At 35.3% G+C, this 17,132-nt stretch overlaps 1 protein-coding gene across 1 annotated transcript in view; it reads right to left on the reverse strand.

Moving 5' to 3' along the window:
- The window catches only part of ano10a (anoctamin 10a), a 41,280-nt gene that overhangs the window by 5,674 nt on the left and 18,474 nt on the right, over window positions 1-17,132 (reverse strand). Inside the window, exon 13 of the mRNA XM_059567354.1 lies at window positions 2,066-2,182. Coding sequence (XP_059423337.1) covers window positions 2,066-2,182 — 117 coding nt within the window. The remainder of the gene's footprint in view (window positions 1-2,065; window positions 2,183-17,132) is intronic.

Below are 17,132 nucleotides of genomic sequence, written 5' to 3' on the forward strand. Positions count from 1 at the left end.
TTAGCATAGATCATTGAAATCTGACAAGACCGTTAGCATCTCACTCAAAAATTACCAAAGAGTTTCTATATTTTTCCTATTTTAAACCTGACTCTTCTGTAGTTACATGCTAAGCTAAGCTAAAAGTGCTACCGCCAGACCCGGAGGTGGCTGAATGGATTCAAAAACGGTAACACTCAACTATTTAAATCTAAAGGATTTGGAAAATGACCCTATTTTCAAAAATGTGGAGTGTTCCTTTAAGATAAATGACAGTGCAAATGAACAGCTCTCCCCAGGTATTATAAATCCCTTTCCCTTGCACATATTTATCAGCATCTGCTTTTCAGCAAACAAGGTAGAACCAATTGATATTCATAAACCAGATGATTTTATAATCTCCCCCCCACTACTTTTCGTTCCTACACCATTACACACTAGTGCTGTGATTTGCTAAAACCAACACATAAAAATCCCAAACTATTAGAGTAGTGCTCATCATGTATCCAAATTAACTGGAAAATATTATAATCCACGGCATTAAGAGGCAAAGGGGGGCCATATCACACACATCTTATCTGCTGTTAGTGAGAGGAGAAAACACAAGGCCACATTAAGGAAACGCTGGATGCCAACAGCACACGCCAGCTCATTGTCATTCACAATCCAACTGTGCCATATCACTAGAGCCATGGCAACAGACTTACCGACCGAGGGCTCGTCTCTGCAGAAATAAAGCCAATGAATCATGTTAAAGTGTGTCGATGCTGTCGCTTTGACAGACATTGTATAGAATCATTATTAATACTTTAGATATTAAAGCACACCCTTTCCTTTTTAGAAGAGAGAAGGTTGTCTGAATTCATTATCGCGAATGTTCCAAATGTGAATCACTGTTTCAGTCTAATTGAGGCAGGGTAAGGTTCATATCCATAAACAATAAATTACTGCCACTGGCACCACCTACCTTGACTTCTTAGAAATTTCAGAAAGATTTCCATACTCTTTGTATTAGTGTGTTAAACTGATGAAAAATTTACATTTACATTGTTACAAAAATCTATTTCAAATAAATGCTGTTCTTAGAACTTTATATTCTTCTAAAAATAAATCAGGGTTTCCTTTGATAAAATACAAAACAGTTATTTTTAACTGCAATATTTATATATTAAGTTTCCACTGTTTTCAAATTAAAGACATTTGGTAGATGCTTTTATTACCTACAATATCAACAAGCAGCTACTATAATATTATTGTATATTTTTATTATAAATAGCTTTTATTTTAATTACAGCAAAGTCTCACCATTTATGCATTATTAAACATCATCTTGCTTCAAAAATAAGCTGATGAATCAGATGAATCTAAATTAGTATCAACTGTGATTATGCAAATAAATATTTAACCAGCGTAAATGTAATATTTCCTTATTTACTCATTATTTTTAAATTTAATTTTTGTTTTGTTTTGTATTTTATTGATTTGCAAATAACCAAATTTATATCAGCGATGATAACTGAGCCCTGCTGGCTGAATTAAACATGCAACACAATGAGGTCATAAAACAGCAATGTTGCATACTATTGTTTGAAAGGCAGTTCGCAGCAAGCATTATGTCAGTATTTTATTCCAAACATATCCTTTGTCTTTTGAGGAAAACTATTTTTACCTCTCATTATTAAGTCTGCTTGGGCAGACTGCAGCATGTGTTTCTTTGTGAGTGACCTACTTCTTATGCCGCATACGAGCTGATAAACATCTGCCCAAATAGCTAAACCTCATTAGCAAACACTACCTGAACACACTCTGTATGTCAGCAGAGCATCTCAGCATGTACAAAGGTCTCTCCGGATCATTTAATGATCAGAAAGCATGTTAATGCTGCTCTCGCCTCTTCTGAGCCGAAAGATGATGGTTGCCGCATCAACACTTATGTTGACGCAGATATGTGTTGTTGACTCTGAGAAGCCCACCGAGGCACATACTATTTGCACTGAAGTACTTCCTGACAGGGCCTGTCATATAGGCTGTCACATTTCCTGTTTGCATACAATAAATATGTGCACATGTACAAATGTGTACTCACCCTTTTCTTAAGAGCTTCTAGAGAGTCAAACTCCAGCTTGGCCAGTTTGACTTGGATATGTTTAGGAAAATCTGGAATGACGAATGCCAGGATGAATTTGAAGGCGAGGAGAACATGCTGCAATAAACAGATAAAGACAATTTTACTATACAGTTTTCATGAACTGTCATTATGTAACATCTATATGTAATATAATTAAGTTCTAATTACACATCAAATATCTTTTTTTTGCAATGTGAACCTCTCTTGACAAACAAGAGACAGATCAAATCAAAAGTGAACTCCATGTAAACAAATGGGTTTTCCTGTTGGCTTCCAAAAAACTAGTAGTTGTACTGTATGTTTCTGTGATAGTTCACTCAAAATTTTGTCATCATTTACTCACCCTCTTTTCCATAAGGCTTTCGTTCATCTTTTAAACACAAATGAAGATATTATAATCTAACACAGGGATTTCGGTCCCTACTGTACATTCAAATTCACCCAAAACTTCATAACTTAACACTGTAAAAGTAATTCATATGGAAGTAAGTCTTCCAAAGAGACAATATAACTTCATACGATGAACATATTTAATTTGCATCTAAATATTGATTAACACACCTACATGGAGTACATCAAAGATGGTAAACACAGAAGCTCAAAATTACTAGCTTGACGCATGAGAACAAATCGCATTCATACTTGATGGATTTTTAACATGCTTGTGAACTCAATAGTTCTTGTGAGTCAAGTAACTCGTATGAGCTTGTTTACTATATTTGATGAGCTATATGTACATTTATTTGTTAATAAATGACTCAATTAAATCTCTTCATTATTGTGTCTCCTCAGAAGACTCGGATCAAACCACTGGATTCATATGGATTGATTTTTTAAGATGTCTTTATGAACTTTTTTGAAGAGTCAGAAATCTTGGTTGCATTAATGTTTCACTGAAAAGACTAATCTCAGGTTTTGTTAAAATATCTTTGAGTTTCAAAAATGAACAAAAGTGTAATGGATTCAGAACAACATCAGGGTGAGCAACTGATGTAACAATTTTTATTTTTAGGTGAACAAACCTTTCAAGCATTTCTTAAATATAGCACAGTTAGCTTACAAATGCAAGTGATGATTTATAAAATTCACTATAAAACTGCATCTGTCTTAATATCCCTGTTAGACAGCTATCCGTTGTCTAATGTGGAAAATGTTCCAGCTCTGCTTTGGATGCAGTAGTTTAGCTGAGATCTCAATGATCAGTGGCGATACTATAAAAAGCTCCTGAAAATCAGAAGAGACATTAGCTAAAGCTGTGACTGATTGAGACAAAGGAACCACCTGGAACTCAAAAACCAAAACTAAAACAAAATCTGCTCTTCTTGTGTGGAAGACATACATTTGTATTATATCATTATACATGATGTAGTGAAAGACTGAATATTTTGATGTTGCTTGGGAAATACATCAAAATCCAATTTGAGACTCTGGGCCATTTACATGCACAAACATTCACATAGTTCATTATCTGAACTTAAATGACCCAAATTCAAATAAATATATGAATCATCACACTTATGACCCATAATGGAAGTGCAGGTAGGACTAGAGCATCTGCCAGGGGAGATTTGATACCGCAGTACAGAAAAACAGCCTTTGGGCAAAAAGCCTTTTCAGTTAGAGTAGTGGGGTTGTGGAATTCCTTAGCTACAAACATTCGCAGCCTCAATAGCTTCTTAATTATTAAAAATAAGATTACGTACTGGCTATTATCACAACAGATCTGCAACCACTAATGACTGTGTTGTACATTATCTGTTTTATATTCTGGTTTAAATTTCATTTTCCTGGACCTGTATGTATGGTGATGTTTTATGTGGTGTGTATGTATTTTATGTCATTTTATTTGTTTACCTGCCCAGGGACAGCAGATGTAAACTAGCTATTATATATATTATATATATATGCACAAACACAAACACACACACACACACACACACAATGTTTGTTTTTGTGAAAAGTGTGTTCATCCCATAGGCGTAATGGTTTTTATACTGTACAAACTGTATATTCTATGGCCCTACACCAACCCTACACCTAACCCTAACACTCACAGGAAACTTTGTGCATTTTTACTTTCTCAAAAAAACTCATTCTGTATGATTTATAAGCGTTTTGAAAAATGGGGACATGGGTTATGTCCTCATAAGTCACCCTCTCCTTGTAATACCTGTCATACCCATGTCATTATACAGAGTTGTGTCCTGATATGTCACAAAGACGAGCACATACACACACACACACACACACACACACACACACACACACACACACACACACACACACACACACACACACATACATACATACACACAGTGCCTTGTGAAAGTATTCATCCCCCTTTGATTTTTCTTTGATTCTCCTGCAGGGCACTGCCTAAAAAAAGCTGAGAGCATGTGCAGAAGTGTGACTCAAAAGGATGCTGCGTTTGAGCATGAACTGTGGAAAATGCCACCCTCTCTTCAGGCTGATTGCTGTCTGAGTGAGAGAGGGGTGTGATGGAGAGACTGAGAATCTCAGAACTGATATAACAAGAGAACAAAGCCTAGATTATTTGTGCGTCATATTTTTCCCAGACAATTGTATCATTATTGCAAATGTTAATTACAAACAAAAGGCAAACACACCACAAATACAGACAAATATGGAATTTATCTGAATAGGTAAATGGAACACTAATGAATAAAATCCTAATATTAATATTTTCCTTTTTACGATATGAAATGCAAGTCTCAGGTGTCACCAGAATGTGTCTCTGAAGTTTCAGCTCAAAATACCCACAGATCATTTATTATATTATTTTTCATTTAATATTAAGTGAAAGCAGAAACACACTATTTTTGTGCATGTCTCTTTAAATGCAAATGAGCTGCTGCCCCACCCCCTTTTCCAGAATAGGGCTGTGCCTTTACAGCTCATATCTCAGATACTCTGCTAAAAAAAAAAAAAAAAACATCTGTTTGGTTTTGATTATCGTGTCAATCATGCTGAAATCATGCGTTTTAAACCATATAAGTTTAAACTTTTGATTTATGGTTTTCTGAGCGTACACATCTGAAGCACATGCACAGAAAAACGGCAGTCACACATCTTGTGAGTACCAAGCTAAGTTCTCTTTTATGTCTTACTGTGCTTAAACGGTCAAATATACGCAAGTTTATGTAAAAAAAAAATTGTTACAAAAACAGTCATTATGTCTGTGGAGATAAACAGCTGGAAAAGAAATGACATGTTTATATTAGATCTATGTTTCGCCACAATTGTGCGAAAACACAGTGGTGGCGCCGTGGTTGGAAACTTGCAGATTATTGATTTTATGGCGCGTAAAAATTGGCACATGGACTATTTTACCAATCTCCTTGCTACTTGTCTGTGTGTCATTCATGGTAATATCACTGCTGTCTATGGAGGGTCAGAGAACTCTCAGATTCCATCAAATATAACTTAATTTGTGTTTCAAAGATGAACAAAGGTCTTAAGGGTCTTAAGGGAATGACATAAGGGTGAATAATACATTTTTGGGTCAACTGTCCCTTTAAACACTGAAAATTCACATTTTCATGATTTGTCACCTTTAAAGAAGCTATGACATCAAAAGCAAAAATTTTGCAAAGGTGAAGACAAGGCATTTTATTGCAATGTTATATAACTAATGTAACTAAAAAAAGCATCATGGATAGGAGAGGGTACCATCCGTGATTTGTTCAGCCTGTTGATGACCAATCTCTTTGTGACCAGAGGACTGGAAGAAGACTGGAAGAGTCTTTCCAGGCTAGCCGCCATCCTCTTTAAGACGTGAGTGGAACGAAGGGAGAGAGAGTGTGAGAGAGCAGCCAGACACATCTGATCCTGCAGCATGTCAGACATGGTTAAGGAGTCATGCAACAGCACAGTCTTCAGTTAAACCACTCTGGAAGAGCCTGTCTGCTGGTTAACATGAGCACTCGCTGGGTGGGTTGTACACAAATACACACATTTCATTGTGGCTGATTGCTAATGTAGCCATTGACATCTAGACAGTCACAGTCAAATCAGATTAGCCTATACTAAAACCGAATTTGCCCTTTGTTATAATCATGTAGAAAGTCGTGCTGCAGTGCAGATATGAAAAAAAAATCTCACAGTGAGAGAGTCTCATTGTATAGTACAACAACAAAAATCACACAATGTCAGATCAAAAAACATGTGCCTAATAGATTGACACACCCAGAAATTAGTTAGCATGTTAGCTAAGAAATAAGCTTGGAAAATGTATAAATGTTGTGTTGATTTGTTGATTCATGATGAACAAAACGTGATAAGTACTGTATCCTCAAGATTTTGCTGGTCACAGAGCTTATTTTCTACAATAATCCAAAATCCTATTGGGTTTTTGTTGAGCGAAACAGGGTTTTGCTATATTCAGAGTTAGCCTACAAAAATCACTGCAGGAAAACAATACTACAATACAAAACTTACATTTCTTATCCAAAAATGGAAATTAAGACCTTTAAGAATTTTTGTATACATTTTTGGGTGAACTATCCCTTTAATTTTGTGGAAGTTTCTTTTGAACTGCAGCTTGCCTAGTTACTTATGGTCTATAGCAGTTAAGCTACTTATAGTTAAAAAGATGCAAGCTAATAAAGCTTCAGGACCTCAAGCTACAAAGAAGCACTACAAGCTACTAACTAGGGGTTGCACAGACTAATCAACTAGTCGACTTTAATGCTCTGCCATGACGCTTTAAGCTTGATGTTGACTTAAGCTTGATGTTGGCGCAACAGGATAAGAAATATTTGAAGGACTTCCACATTTACATTCCGTTTCCTAACAGTTAAAACGACAAATAAATGTATACTCAAAGCTCCACAAGACATGTGTGATTATATTACTGGATGCTCAAAACTGAACAGGAGAATGCACATTTTAAACAGCTTATTGTACGGGTAAGTTAATCACCGTTCTAATCTAATGCGCTGTTGCACTGTAACGCACACACGTGCACATAATCATTCAGTGCGGAAATATACTGTCAACACTGTTCTGTGATTTCTCATTAAAATAGCTTAGAAACTGAAAAGTTCAAGCATATATTTCTTAATAACTAAATCCCTAACTAAATACATTAATGACGTCATCAGCGACTAGTCGACCTCGGCTCGACTTTCATCACATAAAAGTCGACTTCTAAAGTACCTTATGTCCACCAATACTGCATTTATTTTATGCACAATGCAGTAAAAACAGCAATACGGTGAAATATTAAAACTTCTATCTTAAAATGTAACTTATTCCTGTGATGGCAAAGATGAATTTTCAGCAGACATTTCTCTAGTCTTCAGTTTCACATGATTGAGAAATCATTTTAACATGCTGATTTGCTGCTCAAAAATACATTTCTTTTTATTATCAATACTGAAAACATGTATGCTGCTTAATATTTTTATGGAATCTGTGGTACATTTTGCAGGATTCTGTGAGAAATAGCAAGTTCAAAGGAACAGCAATGAAATAGAAACTAAAACAGTGCAAATGTTTGAAAAAAACATCTGTCTGCAGACAAATCTCTCTCTCTTCCTCTCAGAGGTCACAATCAGCCTCCCTACCATCAAGCTTTTCAGTTCTTCCTGATCCTCAGCCGTCTCCTGTCACCGTGGCTACACTGTTGCCTAGTTACTGCTCTCTGAGGCATGTCATCTTGTAATTACCGGAGTATCGAATGGCCCAAAAATAGGCAGCAGTCATGGCTCTGAGAAATACAAGCAATGACACACACACACACACTCTTACAAACCTTTCTGATTCATTCCACAATGAGCCAGTAACAATGCACACAAAAGCAAAGTAAAGAAAGATAACAGACGGAGGGGACATTTGCAGTACCCATCATTTTAAAGATGACCTTTGAGTGCACAGAGATAATTTGCTCACATATGCAACAAAAAACATCAAATCCTGTTTTGCTCTATTTAAGCACCATCATATCTACAGTAAATCTCATTGCTCACAGGGTTGAACAAACACAACCCCAATATAAACTTCTAAACATAATAAATCTTGCGCCATTTGTGCGACAGACATCATGTTTATAATAATTGGGCACTATGAAATCAGTTGTATTTTTTTCCCAAATTCCATTTTATTTATTTTTTCCCCAAATACTGTATTTTTTTTTTCAGTTTAAATTTCTCTAGAATATACTGTTTTAATTGTTAAATTAAATTTCATTAATCAAAAGGCTTGTCTAATTAACTGAAATCATGAAACCTGCAATATTTTACAGCAATTTATAAAAAGTTTAGCGAAATTTACATTTTTAAAGCCATGTGAAAGTTTTTAATTTATTTTTACCATATTCTGTTTTCCATTAACTTTCTGGATTACATTTACATGTAGGGCTGTAGCTATAGAATATTTTAGTAATCGAGTTTTCTACCAAAAATTCCATCGATTAATCAAGGAATCGGATAAAATGTGTTTTTGCTTAATTAAAGTGCAATATTAATTATTCAAGAGAAAACAAGACTCCTGGGTATTTTAATATGAACAAGTTTCCTTTTTTAGAAAAAAAAAATATTTGTATTTTTTAAATGCATATAATGCAATGCATACATCAAAAATAAACATTTAATTATTACCCATTGTTTCTCTGTCTGTACTTGTACTGTGAACAATGACAATAAAGTTGACAAGATGAATTAAGTTAATTTAAGTGCCATTCAGTTGGGGTTTTAAATAAAGCATTTTCTGAGATGCACATTAAATATTAAACACATAAAACATTAATTTTATTTATCTTTTAATTATTGAAAATTAAGCAAACTTAACTTTTTGGTTAACAAAGGGGATTTACTATTAAAAATAAAACATGGAAGAAATGTTCTGTGATTAAACCTTAAAAAAAAATTATGTTTGATTTTTTTTTTTTTTTAGTAGTAGGCTATGTACATTCTGCTGAATAATAGTAATATATCTCTGGCAAATACTTGTCTTTAAACCGTACTTTTATTTTGACGGGCTGACGTACCTTTACAGTTCTGTGTATGTGATGTAACGCTAGTTTTACTCAAATCAAATGATTAAATGCTCATGAATTGACTGTCAGAGCAGTTCTGGAGATGTTGTTCATGTGTTCACGTCCTTATTTAGTAAGACAGCAGACGCTGAAATCACCGCGAGCGTCACGCGCGCTTCAGTGTGTGTGATAAAGGAAGATGCGCTTCTGCTCCATTCATTAACACAGACACGCAAAACATGCAGGATTCATATTTAAATAGACTGTTCCGGCTTAATATTTACAGAAATTAGTCCATATCGTGATTTGATGTAAGTGCAACGACCTATTTTTGATTAATTCAAAATTTGGTGATTCCCTCGCGTTTTCTGCATCGCGGAAATCATAGGGCGACGTTCTCTTTACGTTTGCCCGCGTCCTCAAATCAAAACACTGCTGACTCCTTGCAGTATGCGATTTCCATAGACAGTAAAATAATTTTACGATTTCGGACGCAGCGAGCATTTGTGTCTCCTTCCGCTTTGTGGGTGACGTAAACGCATTGTCACATTTTTAAAAAATCATTGCGAAAGAACCTGACTTAAAATAAATTAAAAGAGGCTTCGAGGCAGAGGAATTCATCGCCTCGGTCATTTTTTTGTAATCGAGTTACTTGAGGAATCGTTTCAGCCCTATTTTCATGGTCTCATTTTAATAATCAAAAGCATCTCTAATTAATTGGTTTTATACAAAATATTATTATTGTGTTTTTAATTCTGCTAAATAAATTCTGGTATATATATATATATATATATATATATATATATATATATATATATATATATATATAATTTTTTTTTTTTTTTTTGGTGAATATTCCTTTAAAATAAAGCTTTAATAATAACTTAATTAGCAGTACTAGTACTACTATTACATTAAGTAATATATTTCTGTTACAGTTTCTTCAAGTGTGAAGACCTTTGTATATAATATGATGATAGTTTTTCTCAAAAGAAATGGTAAAATGCTCCTGAAGTAACTCTCAGAGCAAGTTCTAGAGATTGTTTGTGTTCATGTATTCAATACTGTATGTGTAATAAACGAAACCACACGTCTGTGCCATTCATTCACACAGGAACATGCAGAACACATAGGATGTATATTTAAATAGCATTTTTCAGATTAATATTCACAAACAGTAATCCATATCACATTTTGATTTAAGTGTTTTGACCTACAGTACTGTGAAACATTTTTTTGCCCCCTTTCCGTGTTTTTTTTTTTTTTTTTGCATATTTGTGAACTTGAATGTTTCAGATCATCAAACAGTGTGCAGAATTCATGGTTCCATCAGTTATGGCAAGTCGTCCAGGTCCTGAAGCTCCAAAGCAGCCCCCGACCATCACACTACCACCATCATGTTTGACTGTTGGTATGATGTCCTTTTTATGAAATCCTGTGTTGATTCTACACCAGATGTTTCAGGACATACATCTTTCAAAAGTTACATTTTTGTCTCATCAGTCCACATAATATTTGCCCTAAAGTCTTGGGGATAATTGTTGTTTTTTGGGAAAATGACAAAACTATATATATTATATATATAATAATCCCACTGACATTGACAGAAATTGAAACATATCTGGGGGTTTTGAACATGAGAGACTTGAGAGTGTAATCTTGAGTGGCCAGTAAGCTAACAAACATTTGTTTTTTCATCAGTCAATATAAAACATCTTGCATAATGCCATAATATGCTGCAATAATCTTAATAATTTAGTCGTTTGTACTGTCCTGCTCTGTTGGTATATATCATATTGTCACGTCAGACTATATGATATTGTATTACTACTTCTGAAAGGGATCCATACATCACACAGCACTCTGCAGTCGATGAGAAGCAAACCCTCCCCCTCTGCATACTGATCCGATGCCAATCCCTGCTCACTCCACTTAATGAACTAAAAAAGTCAATAAAATATAGAAAGACAGCCTTGAGAAGCGCCCTGCATAATAGACAGAGAATGTGACTTGCTTTCTACTCAGTGTGTGAGTTCTATGTAAATGTGCATATACACATATAGAATTTCTATAGCTATTAAGGAGTAAAATTCTGAATTTATAGACTCTGGTGCTTTAAAAATTCCATTAAAAAATCTTTTATCGCTTTTGAGAAAGCACCTTGCCTGCAATATTTGTCCTTACTAAATAAAAGAACTATATTTTTGTTAATATATTATTATATTTCTATTTAACAAAATGACCAAATTTATTACAACAAAACACATCTACAATACACAGTGTCATATGACAACTAATCATTGTTAGTTAGTTTTTTTTTTTTTTACTATAATAACCAGTTATTGGCTAGTAAAACTTGTCATGCTCTATCTTTACCGTTAATATCTACCGCTCTATCTAGACCCGTTAATTTGAAACGTTATGTGTATAATGGCATGGGTACTATAACATAAACTCTTCCTGTGTCAATGAACACCAAATGGCTTATTAAAAAAAACATACTAAACTGTGTTTTTGTCATTCAAAAATTGCCAGTAGTTTCCTTTAAGGGGTAGGTTTAGGTTAGGGTTAGTGCAAGGGGATAGAAATGTAATGGCCCCCTAAACCACACATGCAAGAATGTGTGCATGTGGACCTGGTATTCTCTAAATTATGGGGAACAAATGTCCCCACAAGAATATTAATACCAGTAAATTTTGACTTTGTGGGGACATTTTTGGTCCCCATGGCCATGAGGAAACGATCTTTAGAGGTAGGCTAAGAGGATCGGAAATACAGTTTGTATGGTATAAAAAAACATTACACCATGAAGATTCCATTTCTTTAATACAACCAATATTTCCTCCATTGATACCTTTAAAATTAAATAAAGTAATTGTAAATGAATGCAAGTCAATTTACTGTCAAGTCCAGCATGATTAATAAAAGATAAAGTGTATAATTCTGAATCATTTGTGGCACCAGACAGACAAACTTTATAGTTATTTCCAAACAGGTTTAGAACCGTCCCTTAGGTAGCCACAAACACAAGCCACTAATTCAGCTAAAAGTTGACACGTAAGACCCAAGGGCTCTAGGTTTTTGGCTGGTTAACATGGTCCATTTAGACACACCTGCTAGATGACATAACTTCATTATTATGGTTCCAAAAAGCAGTTTTCTCCATTGATGGCAATTCAAAAGCATTTTTCCCCCTTCAATAAAACTAATGAATAAAAAAAATATATATATATTAAGTTGGGACAGACATGACCGTATGTTTATGTATGTCTAACAGCTTAAAATGAATAGATTTTATTTTTTATTCATTTATTTTTTTAAGATAATTATAAGGTCAAGTAAACAATTCAGTTTTGTTAGGTATAATTGGTTTATTCACTACATAATTTCCATACTTCCATTTCTGATGACTGAATCTCATGGTTTCAATGTTATTCTGCTCTGCAAAAAAATTAAATAATAAATAAATAAGAACCCTCTACAGACACTTTGGCAATTGAATCACCATATAAAGAAAAATAAAGTTGTGACATTTGCCAAGTATATTAACCAATACTCGAAATTGGTGCATTGCATTTAACCCATCCAAGTGCACACACACAGCACTGAGTAGGGAACACACACACACACCCAAAGCAGTGGGCAGCTATTTGTTCCAGCACCTGGGGAGCAATTGGGGTTCAGTGCCTTGCTCAAGGACACTTCAGTCATGGGTATCGAGGGTGGAAGAGCGCTCTTCATGGTTACAAGTCCATCTCTCTAACCATTATGCCTCAGCTGCCCCTATACTTACTATACATACATACATACATATACATATATATATATATATATATATATATATATATACATACATACACAGGTGATGGTCATATAATTAGAATATCATCAAAAAGTTGATTTATTTCACTAATTCCCTTCAAAAAGTGAAACTTGTATATTAAATTCATTCATTACACAGACTGATATATTTCAAATGTTTATTTCTTTTAATTTTGATGATTATAACTGACAGATATAACGGAAAGACTGCTGACTTGACAGTTGTCCAAAAGACAACCACTGACACCTTGCACAAGAAGAGCAAGACACAAAAGGTCATTGCAAAAGAGGCTGGCTGTTCACAGAGCCCTGTGCCCAAGAACATTAATAGAGAGGCGAAGGGAAGGAAAAGATGTGGTAGAAAAAAAGTGTACAAGCAATAGGGATAACCGCACCCTGGAGAGGATTGTGAAACAAAACCCATTAAAAAATGTGGGGGAGATTCACGAAGAGTGGACTGCAGCTGGAGTCAGTGCTTCAAGATCCACTACACACAGACGTATGCAAGACATTAGGTTTCAGCTGTCGCATTCCTTGTGTCAAGCCACTCTTGAACAACAGACAGCATCAGAAGCATCTTGTCTGGGATAAGACAAAAAGGACTGGACTGCTGCTGAGTGGTCCAAAGTTATGTATTCTGATGAAAGTAAATTTTGCATTTCCTTTGGAAATCAGGGTCCCAGTGTCACGATCGGTGTTACAGAGAACACAGGAGAGAGAACCAAGTGCAGGTATGTGACTTTATTAAAGGGCAAATCCAAAGGGTTAAACAGTCCAGGCAGGGTCAAAACCGGTAAATCCAAACATAACATAAACAAGAAGGCAAGGCAAGGCAAGGCATTGACGGACATGAATTAACATTTAACATTAAACAAGGACTCCGTCACACAGACTCAGACAGACCGGGTATAAATACACAGAAGGATAAAGGGGAAACAGGAGACAGGTGGGGAACAATCAATTAACTAAACAAGGAGGAAGGTGACCAAATAAGGAAACAGGAAGTGATAAGGTGACAGACACCGTGAGAAAGGAGGACATCTAGTGGAAACCCAGGGACACAACCCAGACACTGTGACACCCAGAGTCTGGAGGAAGAGAGGAGAGAAACACAATCCACGTTGCCTGAGGTCCAGTGTAAAGTTTCCACAGTCAGTGATGGTTTGGGGTACCATGTCATCTGCTGGTGTTGGTCCACTGTGTTTTCAGAGGTCCAAGGTCAATGCAGCCGTATACCAGGAAGTTTTAGAGCACTTCATGCTTCCTGCTGCTGACCAACTTGGAGATGCAGATTTCATTTTCCAAAATGACTTTGAACCTGCACACAGTGCCAAAGCTACCAGTACCTGGTTTAAGGACCATGGTATCCCTGTTCTTAATTGGCCAGCAAACTCGCCTGACCTTAACCCCATAAAAAATCTATGGGATATTGTGAAGAGGAAGATGCGATATACCAGACCCAAGAATGCAGAAGAGCTGAAGGCCACTATCAGAGCAACCTGGGCTCTCATAACACCTGAGCAGTGCCACAGACTGATCGACTCCATGCCACACCGCATTGCTGCAGTAATTCAGTCAAAAGTAGCCGAACTAAGTATTGAGTGCTGTACATGCTCATACTTTTCATGTTCATACTTTTCAGTTGGCCAAGATTTCTAAAAATCCTTTCTTTGTATTAGTCTTAAGTCATAATCTAATTTCCTGAGATACTGAATTTGGAATTTTCCTTAGTTGTCTAATTTAATCATCAAAATTAAAAGAATGAAAATAAATAAACATTTGAAATATATCAGTCTGTGTGTAATGAATGAATATAATACACAAGTTTCTCTTTTTGAATGGAATTAGTGAGATGAATAAACTTTTTTAATGATATTCTAATTATATGACCAGCACCTGTATATATGCACATCGCAACATTCTGTAAAAGCTAATAACACAGGCTCATCAGGGTAACAGCAATCGGCGCTGTACTCTTGCTTGAACTATTTTTATCTTGGTGGAAGCTTTGCATTTGTTTAGCTAATACATTTTTAAACTTGACTCAAAATGGTGTGCAATTATTTAATTATTTAATCCTGGTATCGCAGACTCGCTCTCGTTTCACACAAACCCAGCTGCTGCCATTTTTCTATGATTGTTTTGTACGCTCTAATGGATTATAAGAGAACTAACAAACTGGTAAGGTTTTATAACATTTTCGTCTTAATTCTTTTATTGCCTTCATTATTTTGTGGTGAAATGTTGTGTAATAAATGGCTTGACAGCATCGTTACCCTTAAATGTCCATCTAGTCTTCATGAAAGCTTTGCGTTCAAATATTCAACTCAAATCAATATTTTGCGTCTCCCTTCAGGCTGATACAAGACCTGATCACCCTGTCGGGGTATATTCTATAAGAACAACTGGCTGGATGTACATGATCCCTTACTTAAACCTTGAAAACCATAAATAAATGCATATTAGTCATTTTAACTGAACTTGGGACTGGTGGTGGTGCTTTTTTGGTCATTCATTCAGTGTTTCTGTAAAAAAAATTAATAATAAATAAAAAATAAAACTAACAAAAATACTGATAAGATGATGATGATGATAATAATAATAGTAATACGAATACTACTAATAAGAGCAACATAAAACGCACGCAGTATAACAATATAAATGCACGCAAAGGATTCACAAGCTGCTGGATTCATGAATATTAATCAGGTTGTGTGCATGCGCTCGAACTGATTTGAAACAATAACTGAATATATAGCTGAAAAAATAACTGAAAACAGGGACAATAATAGAGGAGCGCCAGCCAATGAGCTTGTCGTTTGTGCATTAGCTCCGCCCACTATTGGAGAAAGTGGCAGTTTCTAAAAACTGAAGAACTCCAGAGGAAATCTGTTATTTTGATAGGAAAATACAACAAAAAAACTGTTTACAAGTAGCGCTTCAATTCTGCATGGTATGTAAGACTCTCTCTCACTCTCTAAGACTCTCTCATCTCTTTGCATGTGAGACAAACACTATAGTTTACGGTTTGTCAAATACAGGTGCACTGCACATCCATTGAGATGAACTGAAAAACAGCTCAGATCTCTTGACAGATGAAACTCTAAAGCGCTCAGTCTGAGTGTTCGACGAGTGAAAATATATCGGTGCTAAACTTATACTTAGCCTCCAACTCACACACTGGTAAGTAAAATCTAGCCAGAGGCTTATATTATACATCATTTAGTCACCCAGAGTGAAGAGTGAAGGTCTTCGCTGTAGCTCCCATGAACTAAATTTCCAGAATGCATTGCCGCTGTGACGACACATTCCCATGATGCACTATGAAATTATTGCGGGGCAAATAAATTGTAGCCTAATATTAATTTAATAATAAGAGTAACTTAATAATAAGAGGCCTAATAGGCCAATGAGAAGAAGATAGCAGGCATATATTAATTGAAAATGACAAATTACATATAACTAAAGTGTATAAAATTATTTTATTCAGAAATATCATGTTTGTGATTTATTTATTTGTTAATTCGTTATCTAAATTAATAGGCCTACAAATAAGGTGATCGGCGCAGTTAATTGCCAGCATCATTCACAAAATTATATATATATATATATATATATATATAGTGTTTTTTTTATATATATACAAGTCCTTCTCAAAAAATTAGCATATTGTGATAAAGTTCATTATTTTCCATAATGTAATGATAAAAATTAAACTTTCATATATTTTAGATTCATTGCACACCAACTGAAATATTTCAGGTCTTTTATTGTTTTAATACTGATGATTTTGGCATACAGCTCATGAAAACCCAAAATTCCTGTCTCAAAAAATTAGCATATCATGAAAAGGTTCTCTAAACAAGCTATTAACCTAATCATCTGAATCAACTAATTAACTCTAAACACCTGCAAAAGATTCCTGAGGCTTTTAAAAACTCCCAGCCTGGTTCATTACTCAAAACCGCAATCATGGGTAAGAGGGTAAGACACAGAAAGAAATTTCTGAACGAATAGGCTGTTCCCAGAGTGCTGTATCAAGGCACCTCAGTGGGAAGTCTGTGGGAAGGAAAAAGTGTGGCAAAAAACGCTGCACAACGAGAAGAGGTGACCGGACCCTGAGGAAGATTGTGAAGAAGGACCGATTCCAGACCTTGGGGGACCTGCGGAAGCAGTGGACTGAGTCTGGAGTAGAAACATCCAGAG

This window comes from Carassius carassius, chromosome 15 (assembly GCF_963082965.1).
Source record: "Carassius carassius chromosome 15, fCarCar2.1, whole genome shotgun sequence".
NCBI classification, from domain to species: Eukaryota; Metazoa; Chordata; class Actinopteri; order Cypriniformes; family Cyprinidae; genus Carassius; species Carassius carassius.